The following is a 26022-nucleotide window of genomic DNA, read 5'->3' on the forward strand; positions in this document are numbered from 1 at the left end:
GCTGCGTGATCTCAAAGTTTTAAATGGGAGAATGAAAAACAACATTTACTCTCTCTTAGTGGTATTAAATACATAATGTGCTCGCTTTGTGGTTTTTAATTGTTATTTTCTCGTTCATTAAGAAAACTGTAATTACAAATATAGCAAAGATTTCTAAATGTAGCTCTCCAGAACAAAATATCCTTGATAAAAATTCATCCAGATCTACAGTTGTTGAAGTTTAACAGGCTGCTCCTTTGATAAGGTTGGAGACACCCACTTGCACCAGAATGTGTAGCAATATTCTACCTGGTGATGCAGTCACATGCATGCTTTTCATTTACACACCAGCAAACAAAAACTTAACTGAGTGTGTTCAGTTTTTTGCTTTTTTAACTAAACTTTATTTCCTAATAAGATAACATGTAATAATGGAATGAGACGCAGTGACTTCCAAAATATGTAGATCTTACTGCCATAAAACAGAGTCTGCACAAAGGAGCACTGAACCAGCGATAATGTCTTCTATCCAAACACATTTGTACTGTAAGTAGAAACTGTTTAAAAGGAAAATTACATCTTTTTCAGCAGTTTATCAGAGATAATTACCCTTCATACACCAAAGGAAGGATAAAGGGTTTTAAAGAACTATAATTCTAATTGGTAAATGTCACCAGCTGTTGCAGTTATCCTTACTTGTGTATATTCTTTTAATGATTATAGTCTCATGCCACAAGCTACATGAAAATATATTCACTAGGTGTGAAATTCCCGTATGTCACAGTTGCAAGAATACGTAAACAGCTCAAAGATAAAGGAAGAAATAATGCTAATGAGGAATGTAAGAATTGTAGGTTTTGTTTTCTGGCAAGTGGATCTTAATTTGCCAAAGGGGAGAAAATGTAATTTCAAAAAGAAAAAAAGAAAAAGACAACACTTAATTTGTTGAAATAAACTTTTAAATGAGCTTTACTTCACACCCTCAACCACGGTTGTGATTTTCTTAGAGAGCTGTAGAACTGTCTCAGCTTACAGATTTCAGTATTATATCCCTCGGGTCTGCGGAAGGGAATAGCACTGAGTTTTCTCTTAGGCTTAAACTGTAAAAGTATTTGTTAGTTTTAGATGACAAAAGATAAATTCTTCCTGGACAGTGTTTCATGATGTCTAATGTTATCTTAAAAGTGATCAAGGAAATGGGAAAAAAATTACCTTCCGGTCTGTGGCAAGTGTTTAAAGCCATCATTCTCCATTTTCTCCTGGCTGTAACTCAGTTTCCAGTGAGTCTGATGGGTCAAGTGATCGACTAGTTTAAACTTCTAAGCGTACTCTTCTTTTGAAAGGCAGAAATAAAAATGGGGTAGCGGTGGGGGAAAATGGTGGAGGAGGCACGCCTCTCATGTGTTGATTCTTAACTCTCAGTTCCTCTGGGCTGTGCCCAGCCGCCTTGGTATTATATACATATCACAGTATTTTGTTTCTAGGCACCTGACTGAAACTCAGATGTAGAGCTGACTTGTTATCATGTATAGAAAGTCGTTCTCCTGTCATTTTCATTCTGCGGCAGTATCCTTTCTGAATGTTCACACTTTCAGTGTCTTGACAAATTTGAGAGGCATGGAGAGAAATCCTTATCTTATGGGCTAGCTGTCTTCAACCGTTAATAGTAGTTAGTAGTCTTGTACAAATTACCCTGCCTTTCTACTGGAAAAACTTACGTATAACACCCCTTGCCCCCAAAGAAGAAAATAACCTAGGCTTCTCTTGAGTAGCCTTGTAATTATTTAAACTTTCAGACATTGCTTATGAGAATTATGTAGAAAAATAGTGAAGGCATGAATTTGGTAAGTTGTCTCCATTAAGTTTGGGATATATTTCCTACATTGTGTATGGATGCTCTGGAAGGAAAGATCAGTGAAGACATTTATATAAATAGTTGTTTCAGATTATAGCTAGTCACGAATTTTGTTATAACAAGGTTATGATTTTTGTTTTATGAATCTATTTATTTTTTTGGCTGTGTTGGGTCTTCATTTCTGTGCGAGGGCTTTCTCTAGTTACGGCAAACGGGGGCTACTCTTCATCGCGGTGCGCGGGCCTCTCTTGTTGTGGAGCACAGGCTCCAGACGCACAGGCTCAGTAGCTGTGGCTCACGGGCCCAGTTGCTCCACGGCATGTGGGATCTTCCCAGATCAGGGCTCGAACCGGTGTCCCCTGCATTGGCAGGCAGATTCTCAACCACTGCGCCACCAGGGAAGCCTCCTCAAGGTTATGTTTGAAAGGATCCTTCCGTCCATGTGGTATAAATTTCCCTTTAGGCTAAATATAAGAGGTAAATATATAAGAACTTTCTGTGATTTTCATTGCCCAGAAATAACTTTGTTACCAAAAACTCAAATTAATTTGTATTAATGAGATATGCCCGATGTCTATACTGTGCACTGGTTAAGAGATGGGCAGTTTTATCATTGTATCAATACATAAAATACAATCCCCTCCCGGAAAAAGAAGTGATAAGAACTTTGTCCTTCATTTAAGGAAAAGGCACTACTACTGTCCTAGCATCACTCAGATGTATATCTTGTCTTTCCTGCAGTAGTAATAGTTAAATGATTCATATCCTCTTTCACCTAGTTTCCTTATATTATTTACTTTTACAAAGAGTCCATTGATGGAGTTTGTAAGTGCATCCTGTAGATACGAAATTATGCACGACTGACATTGACTTATTCGGGCATCAATTCTACCATTTCATCATTATTATTGTCCTATTCTAATTAAATGAATTACTCAGTGTAGACTATGAATCAACCCCAGGTATAGAGTATACAGATCATCTAGTCCAGCTATGTGAAACTAAAAGAAGAACTAGAGATAAATTTAGAAGGAAAACTCTTTGGGAGCCATTCAGGTTTTTGTCCCTCCCTGGTGCTGATTCTGTAGACTCTGTAGGAAGGAGGAATTCTATTAACTGCCTTATCTTGTCTAATATTAGAAGACACCAAACGTTGAGTAACTTTGGAAACTTATCTAATCCACACCTTTGGCTCTTCATGGGAGACTAGTTCATCAATATTCTTATTGCATTTCTAAAATAATATAAATCCTTGAGGTAGTATTGATAAATATGGATGAGTAGAAGCAATGGATAGCCCACAGAATTTTGATTTGCATTTCACTTTGTAATGCATTAAATATTTTTTGTTCAATATCTTCCTAATAAGAAAATTTATTTTGTATCCCTTGAACGCCCATAGTAGTTGAGGAAGGCAAACCAAGGAAAGCTAACATTTTTAAAAATATATATGGATAAACCAGCCAGAAATGATGAAAAGGAAATTGAACTTACAATTAGGAAATGATTATTGCATGTGGGAATTTTTTTGAAAAATGTATTCATTTATACTGCTTGGCATATTGACCTAGCAAGTTAGCCATTAAAAAAAAAAAAAAAAAAAAGAGTATCTACTAGCTTACAACCACATATTTCTAATCATCTTAATAATGATAAGTAACTATGACTCAAGTTATAGACCTCAATAATAAACTTTCATTTACTTTAATTATGGAATTTGAAGGTGTCCATTGTTGATTTGATCTTAAGCATATTTTTCTACTGTAACTTTTGAAAGGATATAAGGAATGATTTTCTAGGATGGTGATTAAATAACATTTTCACAATCAAGACGTGATATTGTTTTATTCCCTGTGCTTTTCCCTCACAACAGAAACCAGGAATGGATCTGGCAGACACCTATATTATGTTTGTTCGGCAAAACCAGGATATTCTTCGAGAAAAGGTCAATGAGGAAATGTATATAGAAAAGTTGTTTGATGTAAGTACCCTTGCAAATCATGCTGGCTTTGCAGATGTACTGTGAAGGAAACAGTTACACTTTGATGGTATGTCTGCAAAGCAGACTCTCTTTTTTTATTTCTTTTTCTTCTACGCAGCTAATATAGTTAACCATTTTATTTCTTTGACTGCTGACAGAAGCCTTAACTGGCTTTTTTCTATACTTGGAAACTGTCACTATTAGAGTGAGAGTCTCAAAATCCTTCTAAGGTTAATTTTAGCAAGCAAGGTGATATCCAGTTTACCGTTGTGTATAGTTTACATCACTTGCCTTTAAAGCAGTCCATAAACAGAATCAGACTGTAATGGATTTGGCCCCTACTATAAAAGTTTTTCTTAAGTCAGTATGATAGTCTTCATTTAAACAAAGAAATAAGCTGCAATAAAGGCAGATATCTGCCACTGTACTGTTAGTGTGCATTTTCATCTTGCTTTCCAGTACTGACGTTTGCTAACAGAATACTGCTGTAGTCTCATGAAGGTCTTCACTGAGGCATGGCAGCTCCTAGAACGGGGAGGTTGTGGTTTTAGATGGCCTGATCAGCAAGCTTCATTCACCGAGTACCTGTAAAAGAGACTAAGAGAGCAGTCCATTTCAACAACAATGTTGTCACTCATTTGTAATTATTCAGCAGTCAGTTCAAAGGAAATGGTACTTTGCTTGTGACATAACTTGGCATAATTCACTACAGTGCTGATCCTGAAATGTAGTATTTGCTTTGAACTGTATTTATTTATGTACATCTTCTCTGCATTTTAGAAATGCTTTTCTGGCAGTTTCATTTAATTATGCAAGTTTCTGCAAATGTTTTCATAACAGCAGTTCACGGGCTTCATGGTGACACTTCAACTGTGGCAGTTACAGAAGGTCCTGCTACGTCATCATCTCCACCATGGTCTGTCATGTCAGTGTTTGCTGTTTGTCAGATTGGGTGGTCAAAATGAGCCTTATCTTTCATATTTTATGTTTCTAGCCTCTACCCAGGCTGTTTTACAATAAAAGTATCATCTGTTTTAATAAGCTAAGTGTTAATATGTGTGAAAAGAATGATTTCCTAAAAGCTTTGATGCCCTGCAGGGGTAGAAAAATTATCATCCATCCAGCTGGCTCATTTACAAAATACTGAAACCATATTAGCAACTTCTGCTTCCTCTTGGTATTGCTCTGAATTTACACGCATATGTTTCACTTCCAAGTTCTCTTTTACTTTTTTTGCTTATGTGGTAATTTTCAAAAATGTTGAACAGAAAAGAAAAGTTGAGTTGATGTTATTCCCATTATGTTTCTTCTTGGTATAGCTAAAGCACATCTTCTATGGTGAAAAAATGGTAGAGTCATTCTGGAAATAGGCCACTGTGTGTGTGTGTGTGTGTGTGTGTGTGTGTGTGTGTGTGTTTCTTAACATCTTCAATTTTTTGTCTTGGCGACCTGTTTACTACAAAGCTTGCCATCAGATTGTAACAGAGGTAGAATTTCTTTTCTTTTTTTATAAATTTATTTATTTATTTATTTTTGTCTGTGTTGGGTCTTCGTTGCTGTGCGTGGGCTTTCCCTAGTTGCGGTGAGCGGGGGCTACTCTTCATTGCGGTGCGCGGGCTTCTCATTGTGGTGGCTTCTCTTGTTGTGGAGCACGGGCTCTAGGCGCGCAGGCTTCAGTAGTTGTTGCACGCGAGCTCAGTAGTTGTGGCTCGCGGGCTCTAGAGCGCAGGCTCAGTAGTTGTGGCGCACTGGCTTAGTTGCTCCGTGGCATGTGGTATCTTCCTGGACCAGGGCTCGAACCCGATGTCCCTTGCATTGGCAGGCGGATTCTTAACCACTGCACCGCCAGGGAAGTCCCAGAATTTCTTTCTTCATAAAGTTATTTCCTACTTAAACTCCCCTTCATTCACCAAACTTCTTTTGAAGACCTTTTGTATGGCAGCAATAACAAACGGAGCTAACTAAAGTGGATGCCAGGAGGCCAACATTAAAATGATGTGCTAGTTTGATTGTCCTGGTGATAGGTATATACTTTCCTTTCAACGCCTAAGCATCAGACATGGCTGTGAGTTTGCTTCTAAGGGGAACCCTTGACAAGCAACTATTCTGTTTTGGTTGTGAAGGTTTTGTCATTCTGTGTATCCCCAGTAGAACATTGGACTTGTTATTTGTAAAATAGTTATGATGTCCTTAAACATTCTAATATTTTTAAGTTGCACATTTTTATTACTGTAATTAAAAATAAAAAGTAAACTGTAATTCTATTGATATGTCACCAAGAATAACATATGAAGGGGTACCGAGAGCCCCTAATTAGCCAAGACTGAATTTGCCTCAATTACAGTTAGTAAATGAGAGGTTATCAAGTATGTGTTGAAAGGTAAAGTAGAAAGTGTATCTTAAGCAACAGATCATTACTGAGAGACGTTATATAATTACTCGGCTGGAGCTTAAAATAATATTGTTAGGTGTCAAGAAACAGTTGAAAGTAATGACCCTATAAATCCTGTTAGCAACCTTAGCCTATTACAGATAAAAGACTGAACAGTTTTATTCAGGCATCGTGACAAACTTTTGCTATTCCAGTTCACTTCCTGAGTAAGGAAATGGAGCCTCCCACCTTCAGAGGCAGAAGAAAATGCGTACACACACACTCACACGCCTGCGTGCAGACGCGCGCACACTCACTGCAGTGAGTCAATACTTAGTGGTTTTAACCCACCCAGATGAGAGTACAGGGCCTGCAGTTTCTGGTCATGAAATATGAGAGCTTAACTTCTTACAAAAGATGTGCTTTTTATCCAGATGAAGTTCGCTTCGTCTAGAACACATAGCAGTATTTCCATATGAAACAATTATGCTACAAAACACCCATCCTGCCACCAACACCAACACTTTAAAAAAGAATGCGTGTGTTTTACTAAGGAATTTTTTTCCGCATGATGCCTCACGCGTGAAAAAGACTGCTGAAAATTCTGTGAAACTGGCCCTGAGAGTAGTAATTAATTACTTGTGGTGTTCCTGGCCTCAGAAACGTTTTGATCAATTAAGCATCTTACTAGTTCCTGATACTTGTGGCTAAATACCTTAGGGTTCTGATTAAATAACTGTACCAGGGACTAAGGTAAAAAAATGACCATTGCCCTGGATTTGCATCCATTGTTTTGGGGATGCACCTACAAAGGAGAATGGTACCTTCTACTGTTGTCCATGTGCAGCACCCCACCCAGCCATACACCGCGACTCTGCTTCCTAAGCATCCTGCACTAATATTATTATTGTTCTAGCCCCTGATGGAAGTTTTCTTATTTCTTCAGTGTGTTAAAGAGGGGGATGACTAAAATCTGTATTATCTGAAAGGCCATAGATAGGATAATCTTAGACGTTTACATCAAATCTTGAAATATTAAAACTAAAAGTATCATTTGAAGATCAAAACAGTTAATATTAGGATAAATATCAAGACATTCTGCTTTACTCCATAAGTGGTTAAACTTATAAAACACTTTCTGCTTAAAGCAGAAATAATTTCAAAAAAGTGTAAGTAAATGATGGCAGATCCCCTGTTTAATGGAAGGCACTAAGTTTGATTAAGGTACATCCCTAATCTTTTCAAAGTGTCAAAATAATTATAATAGCCTTCCCTGTCACCACTACTATTCGCAGGGCACCTCCATGTACCAGGAAATGTGCTAGATACTTGACCTATATCATTTCTAACCTTCTGGGTAGATGCCATCACCCCCATTTTAGCCTTATTTTCAGGTTAAGGAATCTCCCACCCAGAGGCAATAAAGGACTTGTTAAGTGCTAAATCGGACTTTGAAATTGTGTCTCTCTAGTTTCAAAGTCCATGTTATGTCTACCATACTTCAGCCTTACAAAATTTGAAGTGGTAAAACAGTGTTTGTAGGAAGAGGGCTAGACCAGGAATCCAGAAACCTCAGTTCCAGCCACAGTTCTGCCATTAATTGGTTGAGTGAGCTTCAAGAAGTTATGTCACCTGTTTGAGACTCAGTATAGGTAGTACATATAAACTGAAGAAGCTAGTCTAGAACTCCAGGTGGTTTCTGAAATCCCTTCCAGATTTTTAACCAAACAATTAAATTAGCTTTAATTTTAGCAGTGACGCCAAAAGTTACTGGGTTGGTTGCATGCTGAGTCTTGCACCCCGGAGTAGCAATCAATTCTTAAGTTTTTTTGTGATGGCCAGGTGAAAGCAATAAGCAGTAGCAATTACAGTAGATAAGTAGAAAATGGATTCTATATAAAGACTGTCATTTGACATTCTGTACAGCTACCACCATGGTTCTGAACCCTACATTTAGAAAAATGGTTGGAACTCATATATTCTGTATTCATGTTAAGTCCTTCTGAGTGACCAGAATATCTTAAACAGAGGCTGTCTTTGCCTGTCAGGTGGTCATTGGTGGTACACAAGCTGTGTTTAAAATCTATATGTTAATATAATGGTCCCTGCATCGCACAGTATATTCTTGTAGCTTATATTGTACAACATGGGGAATATAGCCAATATTTTATAACTGTAAATGGAGTACAACCTTTAAATATTGTGAATCACTATATTGTATATCTGTAACATATAATACTGTATAGCAACTATACTTAAATTTTAAAAAAGAAAAAATTACACTCACTTATTATGTTTTGAATTTAGCCAAAGGAAAAAAATATACATGTTAAGTCTACTTTTTCAATTAAAAAAAAATGTGTCTTATCTGGGTAAGAGAAATCCAAAGGAAGTTCTGTAGCAGAAGAGAATATGGATTCACCAAAAGAAGGTGTTCTGCTTTGCAGGCAGTCTCCCTTACCCCAGTGCGTAAAACATCATTGTCAGTAGCCGTTTAAAAAATTTTATCAAATCAAAACCATCTGCAACTTGTCTGATCCCAATATAAAGGCATGGCAATGATTGTCTAATTCTTCAGTTCCATTTTTTAATGCCTACTATGATGTTTCTTCCCACGCTCTCAAGTTTCAGCAAACACAGTGAGAGCCCCAAGTGCCCATGGGTCAGGAGACAGGCTGGGCAACTTCCCTGAGAGCTCTGGATCTCTGGGTCGGAAAGTGGGGATGTTTCAGAAATCAAAACTGACACCACGGTAATCGCCACGAGAGCATCCTCTGTGGTCACTTTCTAATGTCCAAGAGTATTACAATGCTGAGGCCCGTAGGAGTCGACTGAAGTGCATCCTGCTGTCCAGGAGAGACACTCAACCTTCCTACTTCTCTAAACCTTTGTGCATTTATAGGGCATTTCCCGTGTTGTGTCCCTTTGAAACAATTTCGATTTAGCTCTAGTGTTGCTGAAGACACATCAGGGTGCAGTATTTAATTGGTAAATCATGCAGATTAAACATTCTCTTGTGTTATAAACTGATTAAATATCTAATTGTTGAGGAGTTTCATCTCAATGAGATTTTTTTTAAATCGTGTTGTGATGTCTTCTAAAATTAAAAGTAATTCTTTAAATGATAATTAATCAGTGATATTCATCCGAATAGTGTTTTATGAAGGATTAATTTCTTAGGACTTTTCCTTGAAAAGAATTCTTTTCAGTAAAGAAACTCTAAATTAAACATTTTAAGTAAAATCGACCTAAACTATGTCAGTGAGTTCAGTAGCCATTTTAAGATATGGTAAGAAAAAAAAATGAAACTACTGCAAGTGAATATGCTTTTCAAAATAAAACTAATTTTGCACTTCTACGCTCTTGTTTGTCTCTGGACTCCCAAATAAGAAAAAGGGGGGAAATGCTCAGAATTTTTGAGTTAACTGTTTCACACCAATGCCCAAATTTTTGATTTGAGAATTTATTCATCCTCAGTAAGACTGACACTACTATTCTTAACTTATTTAAAAATTAAATTTATCATGTTGGTTTCCCAAGAATACATGAAATCAACAGGACATGGGTAAGAATGGCTGCTAGATAGTAGGATATATTTAGAACTGACCATCTACTTTTTCAGTCATATTCCTTGGATGAATTTCTTTGTGTATGTAATCAACCTCATTATTAGAAATGCAGGCTGGAACCCGTTAAGACCCGTTAAGAAGACTTCTTTGCCTTCCTGCATTTCTTATCATTCCATGATATTATAGATATATTCTCTTATATGTGAATGTCGATTTAAAAATAGCGCTTTTCCTCTTTTCAATGATCTTTCACTTTCAAATGACGAGCAAGTGGTTATATACCTGCCTAAATCAGTATAGCTTCCCGTTACAGCGTATTTTCTTTTTGGTTTTGTCCCTATGTAAAAAGAAGTCAAATATAAAGCATTAACTTTGGCACATTATGCCCAATCATGATTTCCCTATCAACACTCAAATGTTACCATCACCCTCATGTCATTCCATTCTTTTCCTTTTCCGTCACTAGAAAAGATGGATGATAGAAGCTCAGGGATGTCCTTGAGACTCTTCGAGATCATTTATTTCTACCCACTGTTAGGTCGTGTACCCTGGGCCACACTGTGCACTAAAGGTAGATAAGAAGTTTAACCGTTTGTTTCTTACTTGTGTTATAGGACCGGCATCTCACATCTCCTACATTTGAACAATGTCTTATTTAGCTACTTTAACATATTGTTTTCCAGGTGGTGGTTTTTATTTTCATTATATATATTCCTGCTTTGTTTTACCCACAGTATTCAGACTCCCACTGAAGTTGTTTGACGTCTTTTAAGACAGTTGTAGTCAGACTTGTTCTGTATATGGTCATGTCTGCCTCAGTAAATGCCATACAGAGCTTGCCCCTTAGCTGTTTTCTTTTTTCCCCTCAAAGTTTGTTTCTCTTCAAAACCTCTGCTCTCAAATTACAGCCGTCTCGTTCATTTTAGTTAATAATCCTTATTTTCATGTTATCATTTGTAAGTGTAAGGATTTGTGAAAGGATCTACTTTTGATGTACGGTGTGTGCCAGAATAGCTTTGGCAAGTCCAGACGCGGCTCTGCGGCCAAAGGCCCTCATTTGAACCTAAGCTGTTGGTGAATTAAGACCTGAGAAACTTGAGATAAGCGTGCCTAATTGCCTAAAAGAAACTCAACAAGAAAATGTATTGTAGCTTGTTGATCTTATTTCTTTAATAATTCAAAAGAATCTTCCAGAAATATGTGGCCTTCTTCCTTAGATTCTTGAAATGTGATCACGGGACACAATTGTCATTTGGCGCTTGCCCAGAAATACACATCTTTGCATGAGGCACCTGGACATATGTGGCAGGTCTGGTAGAATCAGCTAATTAACAACACAGGCTTAAACAGGCACCTCATCTGGCAGTGCAGTTAGTTGCCTGATGGTGCTCAGCGGGACCGGGTAGTGCTTTTTATTTTTCTACCCTAATGGTCTGCTGCCCACCTAATTTTGCCTTATTGTCAGTCACTACTTACCGCAGCTTGGGGCCCTCCCAGGAGGCTAAATTATTATCAAAGGATTAGGGAGATGTAGCCTTGCAGCTCTGACATTTCTGATTACTTGTCTATGCCCGAACACTAATTAGCTGTGACTAATTAAGAAAAATGTTCCTGCCATAGAAAACCATTTAAAAGAACTGAGAAGTAGAAAAGCAATTCAAAAGCTGAGCAGTGCTCAGATTTGCTGATGCTCTTTAGATTTCCACCAGAGCCTTAACTCACCTTTAATTGTGCTCAGAATTTTAAAAAAACAAAAAAAAACTCACATGTGAACTGATCTGAGGTTTTCGTTTGAATAGGAAAAAAAAAAATTGTGGTTGATCACCTAAAATCCCTTAGCAATGGTAAAACTCTCTCTGATGAATGGAAAATGTCAAAACTTGCATTTCGATCGAGAAATTTTTCTTCACACCGAACGCATAAGTATGCGTTTGCTTTCATTCACCCAAGCCGGTAACAGTGACTTAATAGTCATGGAAGAAATTAGAATATTCTCCCTCCTGATTTTATCAAAGATAGTTGAAATAATTACAGGCAACATGTTGAGCATTTCAGAAGTTATTTAGTATTGATTTCATGCTGCCTTCACATGTAATATGGTCTGAAAACTCTGACTTCTCCACACAGAGCCTGGCTTTTCCTCGGTGGTTTGCATGCTTGCACTGCATCCGGCAACCAGTGACTTATTAAAGAAAATACCCAGAGCTTCCCTGGTGGCACAGTGGTTGAGAGTCCACCTGCCGATGCAGGGGACACGGGTTCGTGCCCCGGTCTGGGAAGATCCCACATGCCACGGAGCGGCTGGACCCGTGAGCCATGACCGCTGAGCCTGCGCATCCGGAGCCTGTGCTCCGCAACGGGAGAGGCCACAACAGTGAGAGGCCCACGTACTGCAGAAAAAACAAAAAAAGAAAATACCCAGGGCCCCCCTGAGACCAGCATCTCTTTCAGTTGACCAGTGTGATGTTTTCATAGAAATGATAGCTACCGTTCTTCTCTTCAAACCTAACTCCATAAGCAAATGACACATGGCTTTAAAGCCGTTTTCTGTGGTAGCCTTTTGAACTCCTCCTCCGTCAGACACTCCCTCTGCAAGCTTTCCATGCAGCCCCATCTACATGGTCAGTGCCATTCACAAGTGGGCACAGCAGTGGCAGCCAGATTGCCACTATTGACTACGTCCAACTACCAAAAAAAAAAAAAAAATCCGTGTAAGGAAACGGCTGTTGTAGTAAATCAGCATCATTGTGGCAAAACCATGTGTTTATTGAATGCACTGAAAGGAAACTCTATAAAAGAACAATTTTCACAGGTACTTATAAATACCTAAACTCCAGAGAGCCCTCAATTTCTTGATCTCAGCCCAGCCCTAATTAAGAGACCATCTAAATTTTGCTCTCCTAATATGGGCAAAATGTTTTGTTTGAAATAAAGCAAGTTCTAACCCCTACGTCACCAAAATTCTTCATGCTGTTTTTTAAACCCATTTCCCTTTTTCCTCTCAGTGGAGAACAAAAAGCAGGTAGCCAGCATCTCTAGGGAATAATCCTTCCTATATATAAAGACTGTTATTAAGGCACCTGTCATACTTGTCTACTCCAGGATAAATAATCCCTATTTGCTAAACTTCTCTTCATAGGCCCCTTTTCTAGCCCTTTAATCATCTCTGTGGCTGTCCTTTGAAACTTCTCAAAATGTTCTCGGTCATGCTTAGGGTTTAGAGTCAGGAATAGGATGCAGTATTTGAATGTGGCTGAACAGTATTTTTTTCAAGGCATATTCCTAGTTATGCATTCTCATGGATAACTTTCCCATACTTTTGCTCTACTGATCCTTATAAATTTGGTCCCATATACTCCCCATATTTCTTGTTGACTTTCCTCTTACTGCCTATGTTATACAGTTAAAAATGTGTATGTTTATAGATGTAGGATGGTCATTCATGTGACGTTTTGGATGCATGAGATCTAGAAAACAAATCCAATTCATCCTTCAAATAGGAAGTGCAAGGGATGGTGGTGAATGTTGGGATTAAAAGGTTAGGCATTGGGACTTCCCTGATGGTCCAGTGGTTAAGACTCTGCACTTCCACTGCAGGGGGCACTGGTTCAATCCCTGGTTGGGAAACTAAGATCCCACATGCTGTGCGGCCAAAAAAAGAAAAAAAAAAACGTTAGGCATTTGTTTCCTCCCACATAGTTGGGTATCTCTGTCACAATGACTCGGTAGGATTCTAAATAAAATAGGAAATCAAAACCCCTCTTATTATTTATTCATGCAACCAGTATTTATTTTCTAGAGGCCACACACTGCTAGAGTCTGAGAATGCAATGTTAGATAAGATACACCAAGTTCCTGCCCTAAGGGAGCTTACATTCTTACGGCCAAGTGGGTCTTCTGAAAAAGTTTTTAATTTCTACATTAAAATGTTTCATATTTTCATCTATTGAATAGACATTAATAGATTTTTTCCAAATGGATGTACTATGGAGAATTAAAATTTAGTACCCTTTCAAAATAGATGATAGTGATTATCTAAATCTGACATTTATTTCTCTCTGTTGCAAGTGGATGGTTGGAAACTTGCCAGAATTTAGGGCCAATGCAAGAGTTGTACCTAACTGTAGTGCCTGCAATATCAAATGCCGTGACAGGACAACAAGGGCACGCTCTCCCTCTCTACCCTTCATGGGTTCTTTGCTCAAAAGCCAGGCTTATACCAGCTCCCAGGAGAGCTCTCATGTCCCCTCAGACTCAAGTCAATAGTGCCACACCAATGATGTTTCTCACTTTTTTTCTTTTAACACCTCTCACAAAACCAACAAGCATTGAAAGCACCCAGGACATGTCACTTCTTGGTGTAAATGCACAGGCAGTGCTGCCAGTCATACACCAGATATGCCCCCACAGCCTCAGATACCCCCCAGGAATAGCTACCAATACCCCTGAGCATATGCTGGAGGGGCAGCTCACTGCATGAGTGACAGACTCTTGAGGGCCAATGCAGGAGCTGAGCACATCAACCTCTGAGCACATAATGTTATCATATCTTTGTGTATAAGAGTATATATGTGGACACTCATATATGTACATAGACAATGGGGGGTTGTTAGTTTACAGTACTTTCTCCTTTACTTAATTCATCACTTAAAACGAAATTAGACTGTCACATTTTTAGTTCTATGTTAAATTTCTTTAGCCAGATGCAGTTGTTTACTTTTTGATGATGTCTACAACTTTAGCATGCATTAAATTATTTTGCTATTAATGAAACATGTAATTCAAGTCAGCAGTTCCTCTGGCTCTGATATTCTTTTATCTTTTTTCTGTTGAAAAGCTGCCCTGCCACTATTATATACGTAACAGTTTATGTTTCCAAATATTTAAAAGCATTCAGTCCTTCAAGAATTATGTAATGCATGTCATGTGCCAGACATTCTGCTAAGGGCTCAAGATATCAGTAAAAAGACTTGGTTTCTGCCTTATGGATACTCACAGCCTGGTGAGGCAGACATAGGGCACATTGTGCAGTATTTTTATAGACACCTGTACAGGGTTCTAGGAGCAGGAAATACAGGAGCATCTAAGTCTGCCTGGTAAGAGATAGTGTTGGCTTCGTAGCAGAAATGATAGTTGAACTGAGTCTTAAAGGTCAACGTGAATCTGGCCAATGAAACGTACATGGGAATAAAAGTCCAGACAGAGGGATTGGCATGCCCAAAAACCATAGACATAGAGAAACCCAACATCTAGCAGATCAGCAGGTCATTCAGGTCCTGTGGGAGTGTGCCATGAGTCGGAGACCGGAAGGCAGCTGTTTATCCCAGTCCCTACAATACTCTGGAAAAGGGACTTTGGAATAATTGTTCCCTATTTTTCATAAGGAAACTGAAGCAGAAAGACTTGCTAACCGTTAATTCTCAGACCTAGGTTTTATCTCAAACGTGTACCATTTAATAGTCTAATTTATTTTTATCCGGATCCTACATTATTGATTTAAATGCAATATCGACCAAACTTTTATATATAGTACTTAAGATGAGTCATTCAACCAGATGAACAGGTCATATGCCCAAATAAATCATTCATAGTCTATGTCTGCACCCGAAACTGGTGCACACACCATTATAACTGGGTTGACCACTGAGTTCAACCAAACCACTCATTAGTCAAAAGATTAGCCAAACCAGTATGCGTTCCATCATTTGTCAATAAGTAGGCGAGAGGGGGGAAAAACTGATGATCTGAAATTTTCACTTTGTAATCACTAATCTTTTTAGCACCAGGGAAAGAACCACAGAATAAATTTACAAAGGCACTTGCCTACTTGATGATAATGAATGTGAAGAATAGTATTGATTTTAATGCTCTTTGTCTAGTGTGAGAATAGGTAGGCTAGTTTAATAATATTACTTTCAGGATATTTTGGAAGAAAGGAAATTTGGGGTTAATGAAATAGTAGTGAGTGGAAAAGAGCTTTTGCAACCCCCAGTTTGTGGAACTTACCCTGTTATGTAACTTATCCTATTTTATAAGTGAAGAGGATTGAATGCATCTTGGAAGTGTCTTGGTTATTATATTCATGCATTTTTTTTAAAAAAAGGAATGGGAAAAAAAAGTACTGAACTTCAAGAGCAGGAAAGATTTTTCAGCATTCAACAAGCATTTATTAGGTACCTACTATATGCCAACCCTCCCATGTTAGTACTTTTTACATTTTCCCTTTCTTAACAGACATCATAGTGCTCATGAACTCTCCTTTGCAGACTTCCTCATAGAGATAAGAAATGAAAATCGCCCTGAATGTGAGTTTATTGAATATGGAAGGAAAAAGGCATGAATCAAGTTCTTCTCTGTTCTGTATTTTAAAAAAAGATGAAGAAAACTGCACATGTAGATCGAGTCCCCTCATGAATGTACTAAGGATCTTCTTTCCGCATTGCTTTGTTTTGTTGCAGTGAAAAAAAAAATTCTTCCCAGTATTCCTAAGCATTAGGGTATATGGCACTTTAAAACAACTTAAGAAGGAAACACGTGGGAAATGCATAGCACAAGGACCATTTGGTTGGTTACCCTAACAGAGTGTGGCTCTTCCAAAAATTTATTACATTATTTAATTACATTATTAGGTGTAAAAATATCTTTGGAAATGCAGACTACAGTAACTTGCAAGAAAATGTGATGGACTTCTTTGAAACAACAAGCATCCCCTGTATTACTTCACAATCCTGTGTTATGATAACTATCAGGGACCCCCAGGAATGGTAGAGTTGTTTTCTTAGTTGTTTGCTACAAGCATCAAACTACTCTTAAAAAATCAGAGACTTGGGCTTCCCTGGTGGCGCCGTGGTTGAGAGTCCGCCTGCCGATGCAGGGGACACGGGTTCATGCCCCGGTCCTGGAAGATCCCACATGCTGCAGGGCGGCTGGGCCCTTGAGCCATGGCCACCGAGGCTGCGCGTCCGGAGCCTGTGCTCTGCAACGGGAGAGGCCACAACAGTGAGAGGCCCGCGTACCGCAAAAAAAAAAAATCAGAGACTTCATTGATGGAACAGACTGTTTCATAGAAGGAAATGGAATAACCTAGTAGTCATGAGCACGGACTCTGGAGCATAGATATAAGATGAATCTTAACCTTGCCACTTACATAAACTTAAATAAGTAAATTGCTTAATCTAAACTCAGTTTTCTACCTACGTGAGCTCAGTTTCCATGCAAACTAGTAATAATAACCACTTCATCAAGGTTGTTTTAAGAATCAAATGAAAATTTAACTGATGCACTTGAACTTCCCATGGAGAATTTTTTAAAAACATCAGATGCCTTTATAATCAGAGTATTATTATTATATAATATATAATATATTGTATATATATTTGTTATTATAAAATCATAAGAATACTTCACAGTTCTTAATAAATTTCATTTATTCCTCATTATACTTTATTGTTTCATTTTTATAATATGTCTGTACTTCATTAAAAGGCCAAATGAAACTTCTGGAATCCTAGACTTGCATATTTGGATGAACAAAGCTATATTTAAGTAGCATTAAAAAAAAAAAACAATTTGGCTTTCCCCTTCTTTGAGGAGAATCACAAGCTATATTGCTTCTAATCATGCCCCTTCCTTTGACAGTCAAATCTAATCTCATAGTATTTCTGGAGAGCATAAAAATCTCATTTTAAAGCTAGTTCATATAATCTGTCCGTCATATCACAGATGAGAAAACTGAGGCATAGAGAAAGCAAGCGACAGGCTCAGTCAAGCAAATAGTCGCATCCCAGGGGCCGGCACTGCGGCTCCTCCAGCTTCTGTGTTGATGTTCTTCTCTGGTGCGTTCACGGCCAGCCCTCAGCCTCCATGTCCAGATGCGAGTCTCTGTTTCCCTCCTCCTGCGCGCCTCCGGAGCTAGCTGGCTGATAGATGTAGGTTGGGTTGAACACTTCCTGTATTCTTAACCTAATAGACTGGTTTCAGTTTTCCTTAAATATAGCCTTTAATCCTATTCCAAGCCAACACAAAATTCACACTTAAAACTTTCAAAATGCTTGTGGTCTTTTTTGTGGGTTTTTTTTTTTTTTTTTTTTTGCGGTACGCGGGCCTCTCACCGTTGCGGCCTCTCCCGTTGCGGAGCACAGGCTCCGGACGCGCAGGCTCAGCGGCCATGGCTCACGGGCCCAGCCGCTCCACAACATGTGGGATCTTCCCGGACCGGGGCACAAACCCGTGTCTCCTGCATCTATAGGCGGACTCTCAACCACTGCGCCACCAGGGAAGCCCTAAATGCTTGTGTTTTGAGGGTCTGTTTTGTGGAACCAAATATAATCATTTTGAGTGGGTTAGCTTGAAAAGAGGGTGGAAATGTTGGTATTATTATATCAAATGTACCGTTAATATAGATCTGCATTTTAGTGCCTAGAAATGGGAAGTGACCACGACTTTAGCTATATTAAACAGATGTACTATTGACAAAAGGAACACTCCATGTATAAAGAAACATTTCTATTTACTTTTTAATGTACTGGTGGAACTGTAGGGCATTAACATTTCTAAATAATTTGTTGCCCTCTAAAGCCACGAAGTGATCCTAAAGGATGCTTTATATTTATCAAGCTTTTCAAAACCATTATTCTTTTATCCAATTAAACTTAACATTTAAAAGGCACATATTTCCTAAGATGAGATTTTCTAGATGGTGTGTCATTTCAACACGGTGACTTGACTCTGGTAAAACTATCGGCTTCTCTTGAAGTAAATGAAGAAATGCACACGCACACTGTGGAAATGTAGCCATTTCGTATCTGGGGGCACTAAAAAGTGTTGGGTTGGGTTTGTTGTTGTTGTTGTCGTCGTTGTTCACCTATTGAGACGAGCCTAGCTGGAGAAGAATGAAAATATATCAGCTAGTTGTACCAAGTTCATAATCAATAAAAAGCTAAACACTTAAGCAGAAAATATATCACAGATTTGTTCCCCAGCAAAGCAACTGTTTTTACCCTGCCATCATCATCGGAAGCCACATTCTGACAGAAAAATCGTTTGCTTGAAGCAGCCGCAGTATAGGAACCCTATGTGGTCCTGTGACTCAGATTTAGGAATATTAGCCCCAGAAGGTCTGAAGACATTGTGCATTAGTATGTATTGAGACCTCATTCCAGGTGGCAAGCAGCTGGACTTTTTAAAAAATAAAACTTCCAAAATAAAGGCGAAGCGCCTGTTTCCAGGCAGTAAGTGTTATATTTAATCGAATCCTCCTCAAAATGTTATAAATTAGGCAGCAAAGGGAGCCGTGCATATTTAATATATTTGTTTTGTGTTTCCACTAGTCGACAGAATAATGAAATTCCTTAACTACTTCTCTTTAACTTGCATGAAGAAAGCACGGTATGTTGCTAAATCTCTTTTCACCAGCACTGCCGAGAAACAACTTTAATCCTTGTTAGAAAATTGCCGAGTCTGGGACTGACAAAGAGCTCATGCTTGTTCCATTGTTAGTGTTCCCCGGCCCCAAGAGCAGAGCCCTTTACAGCTGCGTGGATCCCGCCCGGCTCAGCTGCACTATTTAGGAGAGGAGGTTTGTCAATTTCTGTTGACAATGGAGAGAGTTTTTCAGGGCCTGTAGCAGTGCTGACACAGTTGGGGATCAATGCCAGCCATTCAGAATGCACCCTCTTTCATTGCTTTCGTTTGTTAATTCAAGACTAAAGGTCCACTGAGGGGGTTCAGGGTGTTTAAGAAAGCTGATGAACTGTTTAAAAAAGCTGATGAACTGCAAGCGTTTATAGCCCTGGTGTGGCAATTTCCATAGTCAGTGGCAACTCCTGGCACTGAGGGAGCTGTGTCCTTGTTGACCCTCTTGTTATTAAAAATGCACAAGTGCTGCGCTTCTCAATATTTCAACACTCTTTCATTGTCAATACCACCTTCTGAGCCCTTCAGCTTGTTGCTTGCTCTAAAGATCTTCTTAGATTGGGTTTGAAAACTTCACCTTAAACACTAGATTAGACTGATGTTCTGTTTTCCGTGCTCCTGTTGATTTGTTGAACCTTCCCAGGGCTGGAAAGCAAGTAGCAGCTTGATGGGGAGACGGGCTGCTAATATGATTTACCAGTCTACAGTCATGCACAATAAGTGTGAATAAATACAGGGGTCTCACAGAGTCAACCCTAGCCTTTCCTTTTCTTTTCTTTTTGCTTTAAAAGAGATATCTCAAGAAAATGAAGTGAGTAAGGCATGCCCTTACAGGAGTTGAATGAACCACAAAAAAGAAAAAAAAAAAAAAAAACACATATATTTTGTTAAAGTGGTAGGCTGCTGGCATGGATTGATGGAGAAAAAAAGTGTAGAATATACACTAACTGCTTTATTCTTACGTAGACCAAGCAGGGAATAAAGCAGTAATGCCATACCCACGACTTGAGTGCAAGCTCCAGTGCCCCTTCGTTGTCATCCCCTGAAAGGAAAAGTGAATAGTCAAACAAGTTGCTTTATAAAATTAACTTTTCCAAAATGAAAGCACATTTTCTAACAGTCACACTTCAGCGCACATTCACCCCTTTCAAATTTTTTTTTCTTTGCTTTGGAGGGTGGTTTGGTTTGGTTTGGTGGGGTGGGGGGAATGACGCTAACTTACCTTTGACATTTTTCTCAAGATGAAAAAAATGGAATCTATGGTCCTCCACCCAGAAGAAGAACATAACCATTCCAACACCAGAGATAGGAAAATGCTAGTGATTTCTGTTTGGTGGTTTTGTCTGTTTGGTGTGTGTGTTTCACCATATATAAGAAAGAAGCAGTCCTAGTAAGGTTTTTTGTTTGTTTGTTAGCTTATTCTTCATAGCAACGTAAACTCTAAGCTAAGCTATTGATTTCTCTTCATCATTTGCTTGATTTAGCTGAAATTCTTCAAAGTGCTTTGACTTTGGAACCAAGAGATATGCATGATTAGCAGATGGAATAATTTTTCTTATAGAATGTTCCTTGTAGAATAATTTGTTTGCCTTTAAAGTAAGATGATGATGAAGTAGCTTAAGCACTTTATTAACATTAGTTCTTTTTCTCTGTTTTTATAGTTAACTTTAGATCATTTTATTCCCAAATTATTCTTCTTTAAAATTATGATTTTGGCATTGTGTTAAAGAAGTTATATTAATAATAAATTTCTGTGTTATGTTAGATGTCCTTTCAGTTATCACTTAATCGTAAGTACCACTCATATGTAATGGAAAAATGAAGTTACATTGACTTTAAATTACCTAAGGATTTTTTAAGAACATAAGATGCATATGGAGTAATTTTAAGAAAGCATTTTCATTTACTTCAGATTCATGCAACTTACCATATATATAGTAACTTTACAGTCTAACAGCCCAATTAACTTGTATGTTATAAACTTTGTACAATATATCGTATTTTGTCCCCCCAACTAAAAAAAAAATTATTCCTTGAAGAAGCACTATAATTTAAGAGTCATAACCATTATGACTACATTTTAGTTCTCAAGTTACTTGGAGGGTGGGCTGGGGGCGAGGGTTTTAATTCAGTATACTCATATTCAATATCACCAATACCTATGAGTGTTTACCTGCATTAAAATAGAACTCAAATAGTTGAGGCTATAACTTGAAATAAGGAAGTATAGAATTTAAATACCAGATACTAATCTATTAAGATTTAATATGTCAGCTGAAGTACTGAATTTTTTAGCAGTTTATTTTTTAAGAATTTAGGAGTATCTCATTTTATAAAACTTATTTCTGATACTTTTACATGTCCTGAAAATTAGGAAAGTAATCATTAGGAAAAAGCAAAACTGGGTACATGAGTAATATTTTTTTTAAACAACCATAGCCCATCTCACATTTTAAAAACGTGAATGTTCACTCATCCATTTAATATCACAGTATTCAGTAAATCAGTCACTCATTTTCATTAGCTTATCTCATTTTATGCATGTGCGTCCAGTATGCCAACAAACTAATAGAAATAAGTCTGATGAAATGTTAAACTAATTCATTTTTATATTATGCTTAAACTACCATTCCTTATACTAAATTTTATTAGAACAATGTTAGTAAATACAAGTCCAGGTGAATTTCAGACTTACTTGTATCACTTGAGATTTCTTTTAGAAATTTGTATTTACTGCTTTATTATGGAAGAAAAATATCTTTTAAGATTTTTTTCTGTGTTTGAATACCTAAGAACATATGCACGTACATATGTGATCTGTAGTGTCACTGTGTGTACACAAGCAAGGCACAAAATACCTTCTCTTTCAAAAACTCTTTTGTCATTTCCTAAATGCTGCGTGGACATTGATATTTCTCACAGTTATCTGAATGAATAGCATTATTTTCTTACAGTATTACCTAAACCTGGCTCTGGCGTGGAAGTACTGAATCCCTTAAAATGCCATCACTAATGGCAGATTGCCCTTTTTTGAAAATAGGAACAGAATTTCTTCTTTTTCTATACTCACAGGAGTTATATAGGAGCAGGAAAGTACATTAGAGAAGAATTTCCATTCTCCCACCAAGAGAGTTATAATAAACAGAGAGAAAATATGAAGCCTCCAGAAACACTTGCAAAATGAAACAGATTGTTTTCTTTTATAATTTGGTCAACTGACATCTGTTTTTGTGATTCTTATAAGACACAAGAATTCCATCCTGATAATGTTCCTTCCTAAGATCTGAAATCTTTATTTTAGGTGGTTTTAGACCATCTTGGCAAATACTTAACAACCGATAGTAGATAAAGGTGTGATTGGGGATTAGAGGTTAGTAAGCTGTGGATGTTTTTTGCCATCCCTCCTTTAAAATGCTATTTCTAGGTATTGCCTACATGCATGATGGTATCTACTCTGATTTTTACATAACATGCAGGCTAATGGGAAATTTCCCTTTGAAAATAATTTACCTGTTTTTTTCCTGCTGCCTGGCAGTCCATTCAGTCCCATAACATGTATTTAGTACCCATTGTTACCTACAAATTACAAAGCAGGTCGCTAGGCTGCAAGTGCAAAAACACTGTTTCCCATGAATATGTTACAGCTAAAAGACTGTAATGTTAATTCATGTAAAGAACAGCCTAGGTCAACTTAGCAGATTTTCTAGCAAAACATACAATTCTGTTAACAGGAAATTATAGCATTATTGACTTCAAGTGCTGATCTATGGTCATTTCAGAGTGTTTCGTTACCCCCTCATTACCGAATCTGTTAAATGAATACTGCAGAGGTTGTTTTCTTTTCTGTTTTCTTCCCCCCCCCGCCCCCACCCTTCTTTCCAGCAATGGTACAGCAGTTCCATGAAAGTCATTTGTGTGTGGTTGGCTGATAGATTAGACCTGCAGCTTCATATTTACCAACTGAAGACACTAATCAAGATTGTGAAGGTAAACAAAATGTGTTTAGATGCGAATTGCCCAGCAAGCTATAAAGAATAATGGCAAGATATTGACATATAAGAAAATCGTATTTAATATACCTGAGTGGATGTAAGTACTTTAAAAACATCACTTTCAGCAATGATGTGCTGCTGTTTATTCCATTTTCAGTTAGAATACTAAATAAACATAAATTTATTGTTTTTGTATTAATAAATTAAAAGTATTTTGTTATCAAGTAATCATATTTGAAGATAATATATACATAAAGCCCCTAGCACATTTACCTGAATCTAGTAGGTCCACGATAATTTTGTATTAATTGTCTTAGGTATAGAAATGTTTTCTCCTAATATATTTCCTTCATATTTATTAATATATTATTAGGAGGGCTTTTGAATTATATTTGCCCCTAGGATAAGGAGAGTCTCCTTTATTTTGTTATATCCTGATATGAAAGTAAAACATTGTCACTGCCTGAATTCTTTTGGAAGCATGCCCCTTCTTATATGTAAGAGATGATCAGTATGAGTGTCGGGGACCATCCATAACCACTAACAGATGTTATATCAGTTCAATGAGGCCATTTTGACTTCCGCTTTTCAAGAGGAAATGTAATCACATGCATGTTATATTGAGTGAGTAGGGGCTTTAAAGTAATATATTATTCAGCATGATTTTTCACACCTTATAAATTCCAGTGGAAATACAAAATTTACCACAGGTGTAACTTTTTCTTAAAATTGAGACAAATTCTACATTATGGCAAAAAACATAACTCTAAGCTCTTGTGAATCAGCTGTTCCTTTAAATAAGTGACTTTTACTTCCATTCTAGTACCATTTATCAAATGGTATACATATGCCATTGATGTATTTATATATATGTGTGTGTGCCTATATATGTGTATATCTATATTTGCATGTACATATATATGTATACGTGTATATTTGTGTGTATGTGTGTATATGTACACACACACACACACACACACACAGTGGTTCTCACAATGTCATTCCTGATATAACATTATCAGCATCACCTGGGAACTTGTTAGACATGCAAATTCTTCAGCTCCACACCAGACTCACTAAGTCAGAGTGTCTGAGAGTGGGGCCTGGCCATCTGTACATGAACAAGCCCTCCAGAGGATTCTGATAGAGATAAAGTTTGAGAAGAACCACTGTGTCACATCATTAAAAGTTTTATCCACATTAAAATATTTTCCACCATTCTCTTGGTTCCTGCAGTCTCATTAGAATATGAATTCTTTTGTGCCACAGACACATAGGTTATAGAAAGATCCACCAAGAGGAAAGTTCTATTCTAAAGTCAGAAATCGGCAAATCTACTGGAACATAGAACCAGACCTATAATGTCACAGTAATAGCAATCATGATTAGCCATAAATAACAAGTAAAATTGTCACCCACTAATTTTAATACACTAAAACATTACATTTCAATTGACAGACTACCTTTGATCTAGAACACTTTTTACCAGGTGTTATTTATTTTACAAAGAAACTGAAAACACATTATGATAACGTTCATGTTTGCTTTAGTTCCTCCATGGTTTCTTCCTTGTTTCTACAAATGTCACTTGGAGAGCTTTCAACTGAAGTTTGTTTTTCATAAAAGAGAATCAGAATAATCTGTGTTTACCTTCTAAATATGTGTACATGTTAAGATTGCAGTCTATACTGTGACTAATATTGGGATTAGCTTGTTCCCCTTAGGATCAGCCATATTTTCAAGCTAATGTCTACTGTGTTCAGGATGTCAGAAATTACATACTCAGCTGAGTGGTATTAGTTGATAGATTGGTAAGCTCTTTCTTTGTTTTTATAATAAGAATCTCCATTTTTTATTAACCCATCATCTGTTTATTTCAAAGTTATTCCTCTTCTCATATTCACAGTCATAACAGTTCAAGCACCAGTGAATATTTTAACAGAAAAAATGATTAATAATTTTGTTAATTATAGGGTGACATTTCCATTGTATTCTAAGCCAGTCAGTTTATCTTATTTTAATATAGTCTTCATTATGGCTACCAACAGTCAAGACTGATAAATATGAAATTAAATTTCATGTATATGTTTGACTTTCCATGTTTTGTTTTTCGCAAGCAGGTCCCCAAACTCAGCCAATACTTTCTTGGGCTGATACATTTAATCAACTCATAGGGCTTTATTTAATAACTAAAAGTGACTATTCTCACAATGAAAATTAGGATGAATTAATTCAGTGTTCTAATTGGTTTTTTTCTACTTTGAATATAAACAGACTTTAACCAATTTCATACATAGATTCATCACTCTTCAGAGCCTATATGGCTATGTTTATAATGTGCATTTTCCAGTGAATTTAAGCGGCTATTCAACAGCACGTGTATAGAATTGTGCAGGCCCCGAGTAGGCTTTTCTTCCATCCACATCACTTAGACTGGGCCTGCATGTTACAGCAGGGTAGTGCATTCTACTCAGGAGCCAAACCGAGGGCTACTGGACTCTGGCAGCCTAGTCCTTAGAAGCAGTGTCATTCTTCTGTGCCCACGGAGACCCAGATGCCACCAAGATGTATATGATAGCCAACTTTGCCCCACAAAGACACTTAGACGCCAATTGGTTCATTGACGTTGCTCACTAAGAAGAGACAAATTGCAGTAAGATATTCACAGAAGATTTAGGACTAAGAAATTAACAAAGTTTAAACATCAGAATGGTTTATTTGGGGAAGGGAAAAATAGAATCCTCAAATAATCAAAATGGCTGATGGATTTCTGTTCTCCCTAGAGGCCATTTGACATTTAAAAGCGGTTAACATAAATGAGCTGCCTCTTTTACTAGGAGAAAAGACGACAAGTGAGCAGC

At 37.5% G+C, this 26022-nt stretch overlaps 1 protein-coding gene across 2 annotated transcripts in view; it reads left to right on the plus strand.

Moving 5' to 3' along the window:
* CADPS2 (calcium dependent secretion activator 2) overlaps positions 1–26022 on the plus strand; it is a 497272-nt gene that overhangs the window by 467654 nt on the left and 3596 nt on the right. For both annotated transcript variants that reach the window (XM_022582192.3, XM_022582255.3), the window contains 2 exons: positions 3708–3815; positions 23052–23156. In XM_022582192.3, coding sequence (XP_022437900.2) covers positions 3708–3815; positions 23052–23156 — 213 coding nt within the window. The remainder of the gene's footprint in view (positions 1–3707; positions 3816–23051; positions 23157–26022) is intronic.

Source organism: Delphinapterus leucas, chromosome 9, assembly GCF_059928025.1.
Source record: "Delphinapterus leucas isolate spDelLeu-1000000601 "Yukka" chromosome 9, BTC_Dleu_Yukka2, whole genome shotgun sequence".
In the NCBI taxonomy this organism is placed as follows: Eukaryota; Metazoa; Chordata; class Mammalia; order Artiodactyla; family Monodontidae; genus Delphinapterus; species Delphinapterus leucas.